The 20,211-nt window shown below is 39.7% G+C and overlaps 1 protein-coding gene across 19 annotated transcripts in view; it reads left to right on the top strand.

The window, feature by feature from the left end:
• Ctnna3 (catenin alpha 3) overlaps positions 1-20,211 on the top strand; it is a 1,429,068-nt gene that overhangs the window by 364,465 nt on the left and 1,044,392 nt on the right. For 18 of the 19 annotated variants that reach the window (XR_005871457.1, XM_040732537.1, XM_040732539.1 and 15 more), the window contains exon 7: positions 15,375-15,578. The exons of the other annotated variant lie outside the window; for it this stretch is intronic. Coding sequence is in view for 17 of the 18 variants with exons in the window: in XM_040732537.1 (XP_040588471.1) it covers positions 15,375-15,578 (204 nt within the window). In the remaining variant the exon portion in view is untranslated. The remainder of the gene's footprint in view (positions 1-15,374; positions 15,579-20,211) is intronic. 19 annotated transcript variants of the gene reach the window in all.

Below are 20,211 nucleotides of genomic sequence, written 5' to 3'. Positions count from 1 at the left end.
TAGCAAGATTTAAAGAAAATATCATCTATCTCATTCTTGTGAGTCCAGAGTCCTATATGTATCTTATCTTTTATCATAACTAAGGAAAACTATAATTATAACTATCTGTCTTCAACTCTATCAAAGACCTCAGAAGGATAATATGTAAACACTAGAACTGACAGAGACATCTTGCTTCCTGGACAGTCACCTGGAGTTCCTCTGTAACGTTGGGGCATCCATCTTCAGCCCATAAGGCCACAATGTGTCTGGAGGACTTCTCAGCAAAGCAGGAAATTTCAAACTGTCCATTTGCATTGGCAGTCTGTCAGTCATTTTTCTGTGTCCTGCAGAAAGTCTTGTAGACTCTTCCATCAAGCAGGAACCCTGTAAGACTGAGTTCAGCAGTCACTTTCCTGTGGGTCCTGCATGTTCAGTTTATACAGCAACAGTCAAACAGTCTAGGCAAGAACAGTTTCTTGCCCAAATGGCTAATCTTGCCATTTTGAAAGCAAACTCCATAACGAGTTTCTTCGATGCCCTTCTTCCTCTCAGACATAATTGGTGCTGCCAGGAGCAGACATTTCTCATTGTCAAGAAACCCCTAAACCATTTTAAATGACATTTTCTGAAGGTCTTTGAGAGGTTTGAAGACTATCTATCTCAAATATATTTCTGTATATCTAGAAAACCTAACTTACCTCACTATAAATTCTATTCTAAGTAACTCTCTATAGTCTGTGTTCAATTATGCATTACGTTTTAAAAGATCAGTATAAGCACAATACTTAATCAAGAGGAGAAATATACACATCACAAAATTGACCTTGAATTGTATCAATAAATGAAAAGCAATACCCATACCATAATTCACCTTTTTACCATTAAAAAGAGATTGGTTGTGATCATTAACCAATTATAAACAATCCCATTTAAATGAAAACAAAGATTTATAAACAAGATGGGAATTAGGACGTCGCTCATTCTAAACTGCTTCGTGCTAGAAGGGGGCGCTTTTCATACTATGGGGATCATGACAAAACTCAGAAACCTGTATAAGTTCTTATTTTCAGGGCCTGTAAGACTGCATCATCTTAGCTGTTTCAGTTGTTGGAACATCTGGTCCATTGCTTCCGGTGGTCTTGGTTCATCAAACCACAGAAGCCTGGAAGGAATCCTCAGATTTTCATTTTCTGTAGAAACATAAACAAAAACTCATTTCCAAAGTAACATATCCTTATACTTAAAATTTGAAGTCAATGCATTTTCAGAAGATATAAGTTGAATTAATTCAGCAGCATTTATAATCAAGTGTATGTTAGCAGTTGTTCCTTCCTGAGGAATCAAAAAACTGAAAAACACAACAGCATACCGTATCCAGACTCTCGTTGTATTTTCCATCTTTACGTGGCTTATTTATCTATTATTATTATTCTATTTCTTTTACTTTTATTTATTTTTCTCTGAGACAGGGTTTCTCTTTGGAAATCCGCCTGCCTCTGCCTCTGCAGCAATGCCTACCGGCGTGTGCCACCACAGCCGTTTTCTCTATTTATTTACCACTATACCTTTTCTTTTTCTCTCTCAATCCTATATTTTTAAACACACTATAAACCTTTAGAAGTTTTTCTTCATCCAAGTCTGACTTTACTGTAAATCTTTACGTTTTTCTGGCCACGTGTCTTATCTGTTAAAACCTCGGCTGTTTAAACTGCTGTTTTTCCAAGATGGCGGGCATAAGTGTGACTCCAGCTGCTGGCTTGGAGATGTGGTCACTGACACTTCCAGCTGTATGTACACACCTTTCAATTGTTAGCAGAGTCTCTTAAAAGAACCTTGGTTTTTTGTTTTGTTTTGTTTTGTTTTTTATGCTGAGTCAGGAAGACTCCCTTAAGCAAGCCGCGTGACTCCGCTTGTCACTTGCAAAACAGAGCCCATCTGAGAAAATGCTGCTACCAAAAACACATGCTTTTCTCCGTTCTTTTGTTTCTAAAATTCCTTTAAAGACCATTCTGCGTGGAAATTCATGATCCCACTTCTGATCACCATTATGTAAAGAGAAGCCTTTTTCTTGAGAGAAACCTTCCCGCCAGCCTGGTTCTAGAGCCGCATCAGTCCCAAATAAACACACAGGAGGCTATATTAATTATGAAGCTGTTGGCCTTGCTTGTTTCTTACTGGCTAGCTCTGACTTAAGTATTTATCCCATAATTGTTAATCAAAGTATGTCTCTTACAGGAGAAGTTTCTGGGCTTCCTACCCTATGGCGTTACATCTCGACTCTTTCCGTTTCTCCTTCCCAGAGTCCTCCTGGACTCCTAGTCCCACCTATCTTGCTTCCCTATTGGCCAACAGTGCTTTATTGACATATACACAGAACTTCCCCAACATATGGATACACATTTCTCATGTTTTCTTTAAAACATTCAGGGCTTCATTCATGGTGTGAAAGTTACATAGGGGCTAGTTACAAGGAGGTATCTTGGGTATGGTTTATCTGATGTTACTGCCTTGAATGCATTTAAATTTTTGAAAAAAAAAGTGTGTGTAAATGGAGTCTTGTCTCTTGCCCACTTATTCCCAAATTCCTGTCAGCCACTTCCCAAATTACTACACAGAGGCTTATAATAATTAAAAATGTTTGGCTGATTTTCTTATAACTGGCTAACTCTTACAATTGAATTAACTGATATTTCTATTCATGCTCTGCTACATGGTGGTACCTTCATTAGCATGGAACATTTATCTCCTGCTCTTCTCTGTGTCTGGTTGGCAACCCTGACTCCACAGTTCTCCTTCCCATCATCCTTAGTTTGCTTGTCCCAGCTATACTTCCTTCCTGGCTACTGGCATTCAGAGTTTTATTAAGCCAATTCAAGTGACAAATCTTTTCAGTGTACAAGAGAATTATTCTACAGAAGCTGTGTGTGTGCGTGCACTCAGGTATACATGTACAGGTATAAGCATGCGCCCACAAACGCGCACGCACACGCACAAACACACACACACACACACACACACACACACCATCATATCATAGAACCCATGAAGTGCAGAAGGCAGATTTTGAGAGTCAATTCTTGACTTCTGTCTTATTGAGACAGCATCTTTCTTCCTCCCCTTCCTTCTTCTTTCTCCTCTTCCTGTTGTGCTGGGCACTCCAGGCTAACTGGTTTAGAAACTTGTGGGCCTTTTTCCTGTCTGTGCCTCCCATCTCACTATAGACATTCTGGGATTACAGGTGAGTACCACTACAATTAGCTTTCTATGTGGACTCTGGGGACTGACCTTTGCTTGACAGGCCTGTGTGCCTAGTGCCTTCACTCCACTGAGTCATCTCCTTGGCCCTTAAATGTATTTGGAACAGGATTCTCACATTTCTATTTAACATGGAGCTCCTGGAAATGTGTAGGTGCTCCCGGAAAATTCTTTGTTGACTTTCAGGTTGAATTTTACTTTATGCCCATCACATGATACAAGCTCCACTTTCATCATGTCAGATGCAGGGTAGAATTTCAATTAGAGTGAAGCCTATTAGCTCAGGTTGATTACTGACATCTAAGAGGTTTGGACTGTGAGCAAGTTACATGTTCACAGAATTTCAGCATTGTTAGCCAGGAATGACCACTTGAATTTAAATGATTGATTTAGCAGACAGAATTAAAAAGAGCAAGGACCAAAGCCTTAGAGCAAAAGGGGAGGGGGGAAGCAATGAGTAGACTTGAGGTTCCTGCCAACTCTGCCTGACTCTTATCCAAACCTACTGTAAGCCAATCAGCTGACATATGTTATGTCCTGCAGATGGAAAAGCAGCTTGTGTAAATGTATAGAGTGCAGATGCAAGGACCCGCTGTGCATCTGTTGGAGGTTATATTTGGTAAGCAGCCTGCCAGTGTCTATGCGGTTTGAAGAAAGGCAGTTACACTGTGGGAGGTAGATTAACCTTATTTGTATCACATGGAAACCGTGTGGTCCCTTAGAAGCATAGTCATGTTTTTATAAGTTTTAAAATTATTATTTTAAAAAGTATATGCATGCATATATATCTGTGTGGGGGTATGCAGGTGCCCATGGAGACCAGAAGAAGGAGTTGGATCCCTTGTTGCAGTTCAGAACTGCCTGTGGGTGCTGAGAATTGAACATAGGTTCTCTTCACAAGCAGTGCATGCTTATAACCACTGCGCCATCTCTGCAGCCTTATAGAGCCTCCTCAAAGGCATACAAGGAGTCTTATATGTTACTACCATAGGCATGTGAATGTTGAGTCCTCCTACAAGTAAGTGTGCCAGCATCCAGGGATAGTTGCACAGATCCATGTGTTGCTCCCAGCAGTGAGGGAGGGACCCAACTCAGGTAAAATTGTGCCCTTGGCTTTGATGCAGAAATGAAATACAACTGGAGTTTATTAAAATTAGAAGAACCTCAGGGGAAAAAATAAAGTACACATAGGTGCATGGGTGTGGGCTTCTCGAAGAGAGAGTTGCTGTTGAACAAAATATATATTCTTTGTGTGTGTGTATGTTCATATGATCATGTGTGTGTCTCTATGTGTGTACACATGTACACATGTATATGTATGTATTTGGAGGTCAAAGTTGACATCGAGTGTTTTACTTGAACATGCTCCATCTTACTCTTAATTGAAATTCTGTCCTGCATCTAGGTTTATACAAGGTGGGAGAACATGTCTTACTGTAAGTGGGGTTTCTGATGAGAGTCCTAAAACACTGCTGGGAAGAGAAAGGCCTTAGGCAGATGTTGTGAATTTTATTACAATTCTTGATTCCTCACATGCTGAGAGGCTTCAGTTATACTGCCAGGTGAGGGGTTCTTGTAATTTTCCCTGTCTTTCTAGCCTTATTGCAAAGGCAGAGTCAGAACTGTAGTAACAAGGTAGGCAGATTAAAAAAAAGACACAGCCAAGAGGTGTGTGACCCAGAGCCAGGAGCATGGGTCTAGCTGGGTTAGTTGGCTCCTCATGAACAAACAAGTTAAGACATGTCATACTAAAGGCAGTGATAATTGTTTGCTCTGGTCCATATTTTCTAATAATGAGGATCTGAACATTTCTGATTTAAACATAAGACAAGTTGTTCATAATAAGTTGTAGGGTGCTTATTTCATAATTATTGAGCAGATGAATACAAAGGATGTACGTGACCTCTTTTTGGATGCTGGGAAGATTTATAAGCAAAAAGCAATAGGCTGAGTATTAATTTGCCTGCTGGGTGCATGGCCTGTGGGCATCTCAGAGGACTTGAACTATAGAATACCCTAAGCAGGTGAAGGCGTGAGAGTGTTTTGACTTGAGGCAAACCCCTATTTCCTGGCCTTCGTTGTGTGTGCAGTTTGAGATGGGGCCAGTTTACCTAATATAAGCAAAGTATAATTGCCAAGAAGATTATTCAGAAATCGGGTTCAGAGGAAGAATTGTATTTAATACTGGTGTAGTCGCTGTGTTAGGAAAGAATCCCAACTTAGAAGGAATTTTGTCTTTTCTTGGGGAAGTAGCACACTGCCTTGCCTTCTTCAAAAAGTCTTTTTTTTGGGAGGGGGATTTGGATGGTCTTCTATTCTCAGAAATAGTTATTTTTCACTTTTGATTCAGATATTTCAGTATGTATTTGACATTTTTTTCCCTGTCTGGTCTTCAAATGTGCAAAAGGAAGTGTCTTAATTCACTTTCTGTTAGAACAAAATATCCCAGGCTGGGCTATAATTTTAATTAATTAATTTTACATCTCAAAAGCAATTTCTCTTCCCTCTTCTCCTCCCAGTCCCCCACATCTACTCTGCTTCCATTCATTCCTCCTCTGTTGATATAATATTTTTAAAGGAGGTTTCTTTTGTTTTCAGTGTCATGAACAAAGTACTGACTTTTCTGTAGTTTCTGGGATGATCTTATTGTGGAAAGGCAAAGGTGGAAGAGAACTAGAGGGAGAGGAGGGAAGAGGCCAGGGGAAAGGAGAAGAAGGGGAGGTGAATGAGTAGAAGAAGAAAAATGGGAAGAAAAGGAGGGAGAGGAGAGGAGATCACATGGCAGAAACTTTAAGCAATGCCTTTAACTTAATCAGCCTTGACTTCTAAAAGACTCCTTAAAAATGCATTTGTGTGTGTGTGTGTGTGTGTGTGCTTGCCTTAATGCATCGATGGAGGTCAGAGAACAATCTGTGGGAGTCAGTTCTCTCCTAACACCTGTGGCTATTGAACTCAGTATTGAACTCAGGTCGTCAGACTTGGTGGAAAGTACCTTCACTCATTGAGCCCTTGTGCTGACCCCTTTAGAAAGTCTTTTCTATCCCTGCTTTCCCTCAGTACTCTCTTTATTCTCCTCCTGCCCTTTTCTCCCTTTAGTAATTTTGCTTTACATATTTTCTCTTCTTCTCTCATTTTACCTCTCCCTTTCACCCTTTTCTGTGTTCTCTTTCCTTACTAATTAAAATGAAAAAAATGCAAATCAGATTGATAAAGCCCCAGTGGAAAAATAAAGGTTCTTTGGTACAATTGCTAGAAGGCAATAAATGCAAATGGGTGATATAAAGAATAATCTTGGCTTAATAACTTCTCTGGCCAACTTTTGAAATGGGCTTAGAAAAACAAGAAGATATGAACAGTGGTCACTTACCAACCTGATGATTTTGCCCAGCTGGTCTTAATGCCAAACGTGTGGGAGCCAGGGACTGACATCTCCCATTACATGCCTACACCCTGTGAGGTTGTGAAATGGAGCAGGACAAGATGAATATTGGTTTTGGTAATTATCTCCCCTTTCCCTTTCAGAATGCTTTCCCCCTCTTGATACATGTTCCTCCTTTCACGTTGTAGTTGACTGGCTTTTTCTGTCTCTGTTTGGATCTGAACCCACGTCCCATGCTCCATCAGTAAAAGCACTCTTATCCACTGGCCTATCTTGGCAGCCCCTGAGAAAGGGCACTTTTGGCTGTAATGCCCATCCTCTTTAGGTAAAGACACAAGCCCTGGCAGTTGTGCCACAGGAAAGGTTTATTAAGTAGCTCAGGACAGTTCAGAAGAGAAGTGCCAAGCTCCTCTGTGTGGCTTGGCATCCTTACTGCCCAATGTCATCATGTTTCATCTGGTAAAGCTTGCCAGAGATGAGACAGCAAAAGAATCTGTGCTTGTGAGTGAAAATGAAACTAATAGTAACTAGTCATATGTGGGTATTTACACTTAAACTTAATCATTATTAAACAAAACCTAGAAATCACTTTTCATCTGCACCAGCCCTGGCTGTTCTAGCCATATCAAACCATGGTCAATATAAAAAATCTCATCATTACAGAAGAGTAGAAAGTGTTCTAGATTCTATCTATCTATCTATCTATCTATCTATCTATCTATCTATCTATCTATCTATCATCTATCAATCAATCATCTATCACCTATCCGTATCTATCATCTATCTTCTATTATGTATATTATCCATGTATCATCTATTTAACATCTGCCATTTATTTATCATATATGTCACTTGTCACTCTTCTATTTATAATCTATCTATCTAATCTATCTTCTATAATCCATCCATCTGTATGTCTGTGTGTATATATATGTATACATACATATATACATGTTTATGTATTAGACTCAGTATAGACTGATTCAGGTTGTTATTTTACCAAAACAATATAGCTTCATGTGGAATCTAAAATCATGATTCTTAGTGGCACTTTTAGGCTAATGCTTGCAATTTTATTCTTAGCCCTGTTAGCTAGAAATATTCCAGTTAATTTATATTTAATAGTACATTCTTCTCCAGAAAAAGAACGGGTCTTAAAACTCTTATCAGGCCAAGGACATTTTTAGTTGGTTGTTTGGTTACAATTTCAAATTATTCAGTATCTCCATTCTTTAAACAGAGGATACAAGGAAATCTTGAGGACTATATCAAGAGCGTCATAGAGATGCCTGTTCCTTTCGGTTTGCTTTTTTTGAGACAGAATCTCCCAATGTAGCCAAGTAGGGCCTTCTGAAACCTGTGATCTTCTTGCCTCCACCTCTGGAGTGTTGAGATTACAGGCAGGAGCCAGCCACCACGCCTGGCTCTGACAGACAATTTCTTGAGAAATTGTCATCACCTGGCAGGCATGTTCCCTCTCATCGTTCTTCAAGGGACTGTGGGGGCAGACTTGGCCTTTAGAGCTCCACAGTTATGAAGTACAGCTGTGCCATGGTGGCCACATTTCCTCTCTCTCTCCTGCTATGCACATTCTACCCGTGAGTCCAGGGCTTGTGTTTAACCTGCTATTTCTCTCCAGGGATGTAATTACCGAGAAAAGTGTAAGGTAGAGTCAAGCAAAATAAAGTGCCAATGGGATTACTTATTTTTCCTCATCCCCCATCCCCTCTGTGCTTTTTCTCTCCATCTTTGTTGATGAGGAGCTTTCTGGGGAAACTCTGCAGGCATAACTCCTGGAAATATCAGTGAGGATACAATATTTTAAAATAGACCACTATGGAGAGAGACCAAATCTACAAAAATGTGCTCCCAAATAGATCATCCACACTGAAACTTTAATTTTCTCCTTTATTGAAATGTATCACTCTGGTCTGCAACATCATGGTGATACTACGCAATCCAACAACCCAATGGACAGCTCAGAGTGCTGAGAGATAATCCTATGTAGAGAAGCTTTAAAAAGAGGAGAATCCATCAAGGCCCATTTTGTTCCCACCACCCCCAGACAAAACCTGGAAGAATTCTCAATGTAGTATTTTGCATAGACCAGGCTGCTGGACTCTGATAGAACTATCATAAAATGTTATTTATCTTCTGTGAAGTGAACTACATGACTGAAATGTCCATCAGGGCCCTGATGTAACTGCTCTCACAGCTTCTTGCTTAGTTTAAATGATCTACATTCATCCTGTAGAGGGAAAAAAATCAAACAATTTATGTGTGTAATTTTCTTTGAAAGTATATTGATTACCTCTCAGATATTTTCTATTTTTTATCATACTAATTTATACGGAGGTAAATGTAAGCCATACATTTTTTAATTTATGGCTAAACAAGTAGCTAAACTTGTATGGGAATGTTACACTAATTGGCCAAGGTACTCTACAAAATGAGTGCTGATCATCTTGCTGATTTATAGGTTTTTATTCACATTTTGCCTTCATTTACATTTTGTATAGCTGAACTGTCCATCCTTTATATTAAGTGGAAATGCACTAAAAAGAAGGACTATTCCATGCCCAGGAGAGTCTGTGAGTTTTCTCAGTACCATTTTTTGTTGGTAATCAGAAGGAGAAATTTTATTCCATTTTTATCACTCATTCTGAAGATTGATAATGTAGTTGCTAGGGGAGCATTATTTATGCTACGTGCTTATTATTTCTGCTGCTCCCAACTTGAAGCATAGCGTGTATTTTTCTGAAGAATGTTGGTACTTGATTATAATCATAGCTGCAGCTCTTTTGATAGGCAATTTCACTTTGGAGAATAGGTGTGAGAGTTTTAGTGTTTTGAATGTAAATTCGATCAATCCCGTCACACCTTATGCGACGTGCGAATGATGAATAAGGTTTATTATATCCTGTTCATTAAAATACAGAAAACTTCCCCAGCCATATTGATGTTGTGCTTTCACTTGTAGATGTTCTTTTTTTTTATTTCCCTGTATAAGGCATGGACAAAAGCCATGTTCAGAATCTGAAAAACAGTAATTAATAAATACTTATGGAATTAGTAACTGAATACATGATACATTGAGGGGTGGTATTTTAGGCTGTTCGAGTTTTGGGCATGTAACTTCCTTCATAGTAGTGTATAACTGGAATTATCAGGTGTGGATACCAAGGCATTAAAAGGAAAAATATCACTACTGAACAGGACACTGAGGTGTCCTATCGCCCTATCCTCCTATTGGATAGTAAATCTACACAGTGCATTAAAAGACCCAGGATAGAGTGATTTCCAACACAGCCTGGGCAACAGAATGAGGCATTGTTTTAAAAACAAAATAAAAACAACCAAGTAATGACAAAAGAAGCTACATTAACTGAAAACCTACATGATAGTATAGATTCTATATTTCCTGTTTATAAAGAATGAAACAAATACTTAGACCATTTGAGCTCCTTTCCTGGTATAAATACAGAGGAATGACTCCCATTAAATTTTTGACTCAAAGTGATATGATAGAAAGCCCAAGAAGATTTGAGATCATAAATATTTTTTAAATTCTTTTTTTTATTAATATTTTTTTTATTTTCCATTTTAAATTTAGATAAGAAACAAGGTTGCTTCACAAGTCCGTACGAGGTCCCTCTCCCTTTCCCTCCCCTCCTCCCGTGCCCTCCCCCCATCCCCCCCTGTTATCCCCTCATTCCTCCAGGGAGGGTGAGGCCCTCCATGGGGGTGTCCATAGTCTGTCATTTCATATAGGGCAGGGCCTAGACCCTTCCCCAAGAGTTCAGGGTGAGAGTGCACCTCACATTGTTCTATGGGAGTCCAGAGACCGTGTGTATACTTGGGATGGGTACTGATCTGCTGTCCAAGGCTCAATAGATTACCTAGGCCTCCTCACTGACACCCAGATTCAGGGGGTCTTGATCAGTCCCATGCTGGATTCCCAGGCTGATGCCTGGGATTCAAGAGTTAACCTTTGTCTGGTCAGCTGTTTCTGGGGGTTCAACCAGCCCAGTCTTAATCCCTTTGATCATCAGTCCTCCCTCTCTGATACTGGCTTTCTTGAGTTCAGCTCAGTACTTAACCAGCCAGTAAATGAAGTTTCTGTTTCCCAGACTCTCTGGCAATAGGATTGTAGGCTGGCACTCCCCAGATCTATGTCTAAAATCCATATATGAGAGAGTACATGCCATGTTTCTCTTTTTGTGACTGGGTTACCTCACTCAGGATGGTTTCTTCTAGTGTCATCCATTTGCCTGCGAATCTCATGATTCCATTATTTTTTTCTGCTGAATAGTACTCCATTGTGTAGATGTACCACATTTTCTCTATCCATTCTTCGGGTGAGGGACATCTAGGTTGCTTCCAAGTTCTGGCTATTACAAATAAAGCTGCTATGAACATAGTGGAACAGACATCTTTGTTATATGAATGGGCATCTTTTGGATATATGCCTAAGAGTGCAGTTGCTGGGTCTTGTGGTAGGTTTATTCCCATTTTTCTGAGGAATCTCCATACTGCTTTCCAAAGTGGCTGAACCAGTTGGCACTCCCACCAGCAATGGAGGAGTGTCCCCCTTTCACCACATCCTCTCCAGCATAAATTGTCATTGGTGTTTTTGATTTTAGCCATTCTGACAGGAGTGAGATGGTATCTCAGAGTTGCTTTGATTTGCATTTCCCGGATGGCTAAGGATGTTGAGCACTTTCTCAAGTGCCCCTCAGCCATTTTAGACTCCTCTATTGAAAACTCTCTATTTAGTTCTGCAGCCCACTTCTTATTTGTGTGTCCATGTATGTGTGTTTAGGCCAGAGGCCAATATTAGGTGTCCTCCTGAACTACTTTCTACTTTGTTTGCTGAGACAAGGTCTCTCATTGAACCTGTATCACAGTGCTTATGTGGCCTGCAAATCTCTCTCAGCACAATCCTCCTGCCTTTTTCTTTGTCAGCACTAAGATAATTTTACATGGGTGCTAGAGACACCTCTGGTCCTCATGCTGCAGCAAGCACTTTATCAACTGTGCTGTCTCTGTAGCCCTTTACTGCTAAAATGAAAATTTGCCTCCATAATACAACGGACAATAGAGCAATATCCCCATGTGCACCTTGCCTCAACATAGGCATAGCCTCTGTCTGTCGTCATCAGCATCTTCGGTAAGGGTGGTCCAGCTGTTACAGCTGTTCAACCTACACTACCACATTAGTTTCTGTCTTCTCCACAGTTTGCAGGTGGGTCACTTGCTGTTATACACGGTTTGAAAATGTATATGACATACAACCATTGTAACCATGTCATTCTAAGTATGTGTGATGTCTTAAAAACCCCAGTTTATTTCTCTGCCTATTTGTCCCTTTTCCCTCTCTGTCCTGAAAACCACTGACATCTTTACTGTATCCATAGTTTCCTTTCTTCTTTGGGCTTTAGGTTGGAATCATGCAGGATTCAATGTCACATTTCCAGTCTGCTTTCTTGTATTTACAGTATGCATTTATCTTTTTTTCCACGTCTTTTCATGCTTGGTGTCATGTTTCTTTTTAGTACTGAATAATATTCTGTTGCATTAATGCACTAAAGTTTATTTATTCACCTACTCGATGGCAGTTTACTTGTGTCTAAGTTTTGCAATCATTAACACATCTATAAATGTTTATGCGCAGGCAAGTTTTTTTCTACACACATTTTAAACTCTGGGAAAATAGCAAAATATGAATGATGGGTTTTATTATGAATATGTTTCTGGTTAAATTTTAAATATAAAAATACTAATAAGTAACCTGGAAAGATGGCTTGGTGGTTAAGAGACTATACTCTTCTTGCCCAGGACCTACATTTGGTTTCCAGCTCTGATATCACATGGTCTACAACTGTAACTCTATCTCCAGGGAGATTTGTTTCTTGCAGGTGCACCTGTGTACAGTACATAACCACACAGAGATACATGCGTGCACTGAACATTTGTACCTTCTGATGAAGAAAATGGCCACAGCCTCTGCAAACTGTATTCCATCCCACCCTATTTGAAAGATTTTGAATATTTATATCACACATATATGTAATATCACATGCATCATGTGTGAGGGGTGGAGAGGAGAAAGAGACTCAGGTCATTTTAGCTTAATGTCCTCCCGGCTCATCTGTATGGTCACACATGTCAGGACTGTTAGTATTCAGGCATCTGTACTGACCTGCCCTTGGGGTTCGGACAGGGTCCAACATCCTCAGCTACAGCCACTAAGAGCACCTCCTTTGCTTATTCATTATGCTCCCCTTTAAAAGGGCCCTGCCTGCCTCCCATTGTTCTCCCCTCCCTCTCTCCCCCATCTCTCTTTCTGCTTCTCTTCCTGTTTTTCTGTCTCCTCTCCCTCTCTGCCTTTCTTTTCTGCTTCTCCTGTCCTCAGAGGCTAGTCTCTTCACTCCCCTCCCCCCTTTTCCCATTCCCTTTTACCTATTTAAAAAAACCCTCCACACGAGCTCTGTCATATGGCTTCTTTTTCTCTTAGGCCACTTTTTAAAAATTATAGCGAGAACATCCATTTTTTATGACCATACGATGTTCTGGTGAATGTATGTATACCAGAATCTGCACACACAGGATGAGACAATTTCTTTATCCCTGTACTCATTGGTAGACACAAAGATGGTCTCAGTGCTCTGCTGTCTAGTTTCCTGTCAGCCTGACACAAGCTAGAGTCATCTGGAAGAAGGGAGCATCAGTTAAGAAAATGTCTCCATAATATCTGGCTGTAAGGCATTTTTAAAATTAGTGATTGATGATGGGGGGCAGCCGGTTCTACAGGAAAGCAGGTTGAGCAAGCCATGACGAGCAAGTCAGTAAGCAGCATCCCTCCATGGCCTCTGCATCAGCTCCTGCCTCCAGGGTCCAACTCCACTTGAATTCCTGTCATGACTTCTTTCAGTGATGCATTATAATGTGGAAGTGTAAGTCGATGCACTTAAAAACACTTACAATTAACTGCCTGCATTTCAAGCATGAATATGATATTAACTGCAGTCACTGAAATTTACAATAGAGGACATGAATTTACTCCTCCTGTCTAACTGAAACTTAGAATTCTTTGCTCAGGACCTCCTCAGTTACTGCTCCACCCATTAGCTACTGGTAACTCCCACTCTGTTTGCTTCTGTGCGATATATGTCTCTATCTATATATGTACATATATTTCTCTCTATATGTATATAAGTTATTTAAACCTTTTTTGCCTTATAAGTTATTTAAACCTTTTTTGCCTTTTTCTTGATCTGAAAATAACATGAAGTAAAAACTTCATTTTTTTGAGACAGTGCTTCTCTGTGTAGCCCTGGCTGTCTTAGAACTCGCTCTGTAGACCATGTTGGTCTCAAACTCAAAGATACCCCTGTCTGGGCTACCTAGTGCAACATTATCTTGCAAACAGCCTCTGTTCAAACTCCTTTTTGAAAAATATTATTTTTTAATAAGATCACAGTGGATTTCTATTAGGCTAAGAGAATAGAGCCTGGAAAGGAGGATTCCTGAGCACTGTAAGTTAATTAAGACACAGCATATTAAGGTCTTTGTTCTGGTTTATAGTTTATTTTATAGTGTGTGAGCATGCCAGAGCTCTATGCTTTACCATGGCTCTATGCCTTTCTGAAATGAATTTCTCTTTTAAGTGTAACTATTCAAATGTGCCTCTTTGCTTTACCTTATTATTAAACAATGTGTGTATGTATGTGTGTGCATGTGTGTATGCAAGCATGTGCGTGGGTGTATGAGTGAGTGAAGGGTGGAGGTCACAGGACAACTTTGTAGCTTGGGATCTCTGCAAGTTAATAGGTCAATAGGAAGATGGACTTTCCTTTTTGAAAATATTTTTAATTGTGTGTGTGTGTGTGTGTGTGTATGTTTGTGTCTGTGTGAGGATGTGCAGTGCAGGTGCCCGTAGAGTCCAGGAAAGGGCATCAGATCCCATAGAGCTGGAGTTCCAGTGCATGTGAGCTGCCCAATATGGGTGCTGCAGCTGAACTCTGATAGTCTGCAAGAGCTGACTATGCTGTTGCTGATGAGTCGTCTCTCCAGCCACTGGAGTTCTAATTTTTAAATGAATAATTAAAAGCCAGAATTTTCTTTGATATGTTACTGGTGAAGTTAATTAGTGCCTGTGACTTACAGTGAGATATAATGGAAATGACATTGAATTGTGAACTATAAGACAGAGTTGTGTGTCTGAACCTCAAAGCTTATTTGCTCTTTGACCTTGAGTAAGAGCCTCTCAGCCTCACATAGCCACTGAAACATGTGGCTAAAATCACACCTTGCTGCCTGCATCCTCATTGTTAAGATAAGATAGTGTGTGTGAGAAATGGTTTGGCAGCTCAGAGATGTTGCCATTTGTGTTAAGTGTTTGTATAATTCTGGTGGTTTTATGGAGTAAGCAACATAAATACTGTAGTTTTACAGATGAAAGAGAGGAATAGGGAAGCCAAGGCGCTTTGGTGAGTGGGAAGGGCAAGCTTTGAATCCAGGACTGACAATAGAACTCAAGCTCATAAACATACAACTTTTATCATCCATCTGAACAATATTGCTATGTAGTCTTCTGTGTGAACTGCTGAGGCTGGAAAAACGTAATTCTCCCTATTTTAATACACCTGAATTCTAAGCACAAAGCAAACAATGCTTGCTTTTCGTTCGTTGTTTTTCGATTTCTAAGAAAGGACTTCCATGGAGTCCTAACCACCCAAATCTTTTCTTTTCCCAGAATTTAATTGTCCTGAACCCGCTCACAGTAACAGAGGAAGAAATAAGACCATCACTAGAGAAACGCCTAGAAGCCATCATCAGTGGGGCTGCACTATTGGCTGACTCTTCCTGCACCAGGGACTTCCACCGAGAACGGATTATCGCTGAGTGCAATGCCATCCGCCAGGCTCTCCAGGACCTGCTGTCTGAGTACATGAACAAAGTAGGTGACTGGTTTCTTCTACTTGCATCTTCTTGCGATGATTTTGAGCACTTGCTGGACTGCTTTTTTTTGTATGAAATATAGTCACCTAAAAAGGAGTAGGTGATTTTATGGAAACTGACGTTGAGAGTTGGTTTTGTGAGTTTTTAGGAGTACGTGTAATTTTGGGAGTTTGGAAAGTTGAAGTCGGAACCAGAGTATTTGTACATAGTTGGTTGTAGAAGAATCTAAATCTCAGTTAGAAAGGTAGGATTGGAGGAACTAAATAAGCACTGCACATTAATTTAGAAGCTCGAAAGAAGATAGAGTGGTGTGTTGGTTGGAGTAGAGTTGACAACAATGGGGTACTTGAAGTTAGAATTCAGATGGTAGGAGATATGTGATGTGGAGATCTGGAGCTGTTTGAAGGGGTAAAAAGCCAAGGCAGATTGGATAGCGATTTGTCTTCTCCAAATGGGGCATAGTGCCATAAGTTTCCCTGCTGGGGGAACCACTCAAAGTTTTTAAGTATTTGTTTCAAGGTCTGTTTTGTTTGATTCTGTGCTACACCCATATTCATTGATGACACGTCTGTCATCACTGTTGATTGCGCCATTACTAAAACGGACAAAATCTCAGGATACAGTCATCCCTGTATATCCATGGTTTTGCCCCTGTGGCTTTAACTCTTTATATCCAACTGTCAACTGAAATAATTACATGGAAAATTAAAAAAATAGCTTATATCTGAAAATATCTTTAGTACAGTATATTATTATTGTTCTATATAATTTCTTATTGTTCATTTTTCTACTGTTCTTAAGAAGAACTAATTGGATTATAGAAATAATATATATAAGGTAGGACTGAAGAACCTTTGCACAAACTATGCTTGCCTCAATAAAATTGAAGGGTCCTGTGTCTAGCACAGTTGCTAGCCAGCATCTGATGGAAACATGAAGGGAGTTGTCATGTAACATGGATGCAGACTGAAATTAAGACTAGCACAGGTAAGGTTTATTGGGAAATTCCCTCAGGAGGCTTTGTGGTGTAGATGTTCAATGGGACTCTTAATTGCCTTAGAATTTTGGAGGAGGGAGTTCTTCAGGATAGCCCTTGGTTTAGACAGGACAATGGAGTTGACTTCTCTGTAGCTATCAGCCATTGGTTATAGGTCATTCCTGTGAGCATGAGCATCTTGCAACTAAGGCTAAACTCTGTTGAGGGACAGAGATGCCAGCCATAACCTGCTGAAAATTTTTGCTGAAAAGAAAATCTCTAGGGAAGGATATCTAGGGAAACACACATGTCCTACAGCTCCAGCTACCAGCCAAAGCAAAACTGTACTTTCTCTGGCCATGAATTAGGAGAAAGGACCCTGTCTTAGCAACTAGGTATTTGGCCTCTGAGAGTCTTTAATTTACCGTTGGAAATTCGTGGATAGCATACTCTGCCATTCAAACTGAGATGCTTCCGAGAGAGGTAATATTCTTCAAAATAATTGCCAGGCATAATTGCCCTACAGGAAATCCTAAGCAAACTGTGTGGTATGGCCATCTAGAGATTATGTGACTTTCTATGGCTTATAAATAAAATGATACACATAGAGGACTTTCAGAGACATTTCACACCTTTTTTTCTGACAGATTCTGCACTCGCCAAGAGAGATAGCTAACTAAAATTTATTTTAGTTTAAAGTTTTACTGGTAGAGATACAACTTCTGATTTCATGAATTCCTGTACAGACACTGTTCTATGGAACTGGTAGTTTTAGGATCAGGAAAAACTGACATCTTTATTGTCAAGGGATCTGCCAAAGCAATATGTAAAATGAACATGATGAAAGGAAACTATAGTTGGGATGTACTGAAAACAAATAATAAAATAAAATTTTAAAAAAGAAGCTCTATCAGAGAAGGGTGACTCACTCCAGGGGAAGAGGTCCACAGGCCTCACAGATGACAGCTTGCTTCTGTTGGCTTCAAAGGACGAATAGGAGCCTGGCATACAGCTTTGTGTAGCCTACACAAAGGTACAAGGGCAGGAGTCATGTGTGGACATGCATAGTCAGGTGAGGAAGAAGGGAAGGCCAGACATGAAGTCAGGTACTGGCTATTAAATGCCAAAATATTGTTCCCCCTAATATTTGATTAAACATACTTTGTTCGTTTTTAAAAGAACCCAAGATTCAATTTAAGCCCATCTCCCTTTAGTAGTGACTCATAATATTTAACTTCTACTCGGTCTTGGAATGTTCTATTTCAGAATATAAAACTTCTGGGGTGTAGGACCCAAGATAATATGGTGAATTCACAGCCAGGGAGACAGTCTGCAGATAAACCTGGCTGGCTGAGTTTCTAGAAAAACAACAACAACAAAAAAAGCCAGCACGAGCTGCTTGGTCTGTGTTTGCATTCACTCTCTTGCATAGTTAGTCTAGCTAACCCTTCTCTCTCACAGAGACTGATTATAAAGCTGAAAACAGTAAGCAAAAGTATGTAGACATTTAAAAGATTTATTACTACTAATAGGTTTAGTTTCTTTCCATAATTTTGTATTCTTTAAATCCTTGTTAAAACTCAACCTCTGTAGCCATGACTGTGACTGAGGTCTGCAGTGGGTGAGTCTTACCTAACTACAAGGAGTCAGAGTCCAAGATCAGATGTGGAAAAAGAATAGCCTACATAACTTATGCTCACACACAGTTAAAAGTGTGTGTGTGTGTGTGTGTGTGTGTGTGCGCGTGTGTGTGTGTGTGTGTATGTGTGTACTGCACTGCACTCAGGCAATAGTGATAGCCGTCAATGCATTTGAAAAACTACTCTTCCAGGTGATCCACCATTGATAATTCCTAAATATGTATGATGATTGGTTGTTCTCTTCAGTGATACTGAATCAGAAGCAGTAAATACCAAGTGAGTATATTTCATGCTGCAGCACCGCCATAGGGAAGTATCCATTTAGCCCATCTTGCTTTGAAGGTTTCCTCACCCCTCTGCAATGAGAATCTGAATCTTAGTTTTGTCTGAGGTTCAGGAAAAAAGGAATATGCAAAGAAAACACGAAGATTGCAAAAAGATAAGTGTGACAATTGCCCTGCAGTTTGAGAGAGAAGAACAATTAATTCTTTTGTTTGGTGCAAAATAGATGTGGTAATCACTACTTTTGATGACTATTCTGTGTTTTATGAAAACAGAAGCCAGCCCCAGTTTGCCATTCCTTTAGCAATAGTGACTGCTTGTGTTATTTACTTTCTGGCTTTGACATAGAACTTAGAACTCTTAGACACTAGTAAACTAAATCTACTAGAGGGCTACTTTATTTTATAGTCTGCTGTTCAACTCCACTGGAACGATTCTCACTCTTGTATTCATTTTATATAATTCTGGTGTCCCAGGGATGCCTCTCAAAAGCTAAGATTAAAGAACAGTTATCTTTGAATTTTGTAAAAATAGTGCAGGGAATTTTTCACGTTGGGCACATTTTGTTCACTTGGATCTCAAATCCAAGTACATGACATACTGATGTAAATGATAAGAAACACAGTATCATTAATAGCCCCTTGCTGTTAATCTTAGGGAGAATTTTAGTTCTTCACCAGAGACAGGCCTTTCATTGTCTGTCTCCCCTTTCTGTGATGCCCATGCCTGGCTTTGTATGAAGGAGATACTGGTTTCAAACATGGTTTGTGTTGTTCTGTTTTGTTATGAGAGACTGAGGCTTGGTATTCAGTATTCTTAAAACATTTGGTAGTATTCACCAATTGAAGTATTGGTTTCCCTGATCTTTCCTCTGAGTTTTCGATGAGTAAGTTAGTCTCCATGACAGGTGTAGATTTGTCAAAATTTTCTGTTTTCCACATGATTAATTTGGGGGAGGTTGAAAGTTTCAAGGACTTCTCTCATTTGTTTTATAGGCCAATCATATGCTGGTGTGACATTGTCGGTAGTCTGTTACAGTTCATTTACTTTCTGTGTGCATCATCTTGCTGCACCTTCTGTGTTCTTCTACTTTATATATGTAAGCCCCCTGCCCAGTCTTGGTAACAGCTTATCAATGCACATCTTAAATAAACATATCATTGTTTCTTTAAATAATTTTTCCTTTTGTATTTTATTTTTACTAATTGGATATTATTTTTCTCATGATTATTTTGATTTTAACTTCTGCTTCCAGTTTTTCTTTGTGTGTGTGTGTGTGTATATGTGTGTGTGTGTGGTGAGTCTATGTGTGTGTATGTGATGTAGACTGATATTTTTCTTCTTTTTTGTATAGATATTTATTATATAAGTTTCCTATTGAAAAGTGTTTTAAATTGTGTGTCAAATGTATGGGTATCTGTGCAGATGGGTGCACTTGAACAGTACAGAAGAAGACATTGCTCCTCCTCCCCCTTGGAGCTGCAGGTAAAAGTGAGCTACAGGACTTGGGTGCTGGGAACTGAGCTCAGAGGTTCTGTAAGAACAACAAGCTCTCTTAACTATTGAGCCATCTTCCCTATTTCCTTCCTTCTCTCCTTCTTCTACAATGGTTCTGTTGATCAGAAGTTTGCATAGGTTGCCTTCATCCAGTAATGAGTGCTTCAAGTTTCCACTCATTACTAAGGATGAGCCCTCAGAAGCCCGACCTGAACAATACCAGATCCATTTCCAGG

Source organism: Mesocricetus auratus, unplaced genomic scaffold (genome assembly GCF_017639785.1).
Source record: "Mesocricetus auratus isolate SY011 unplaced genomic scaffold, BCM_Maur_2.0 Super-Scaffold_100027, whole genome shotgun sequence".
NCBI classification, from domain to species: Eukaryota; Metazoa; Chordata; class Mammalia; order Rodentia; family Cricetidae; genus Mesocricetus; species Mesocricetus auratus.
This window is presented reverse-complemented; position numbering and strand designations above follow the sequence as displayed.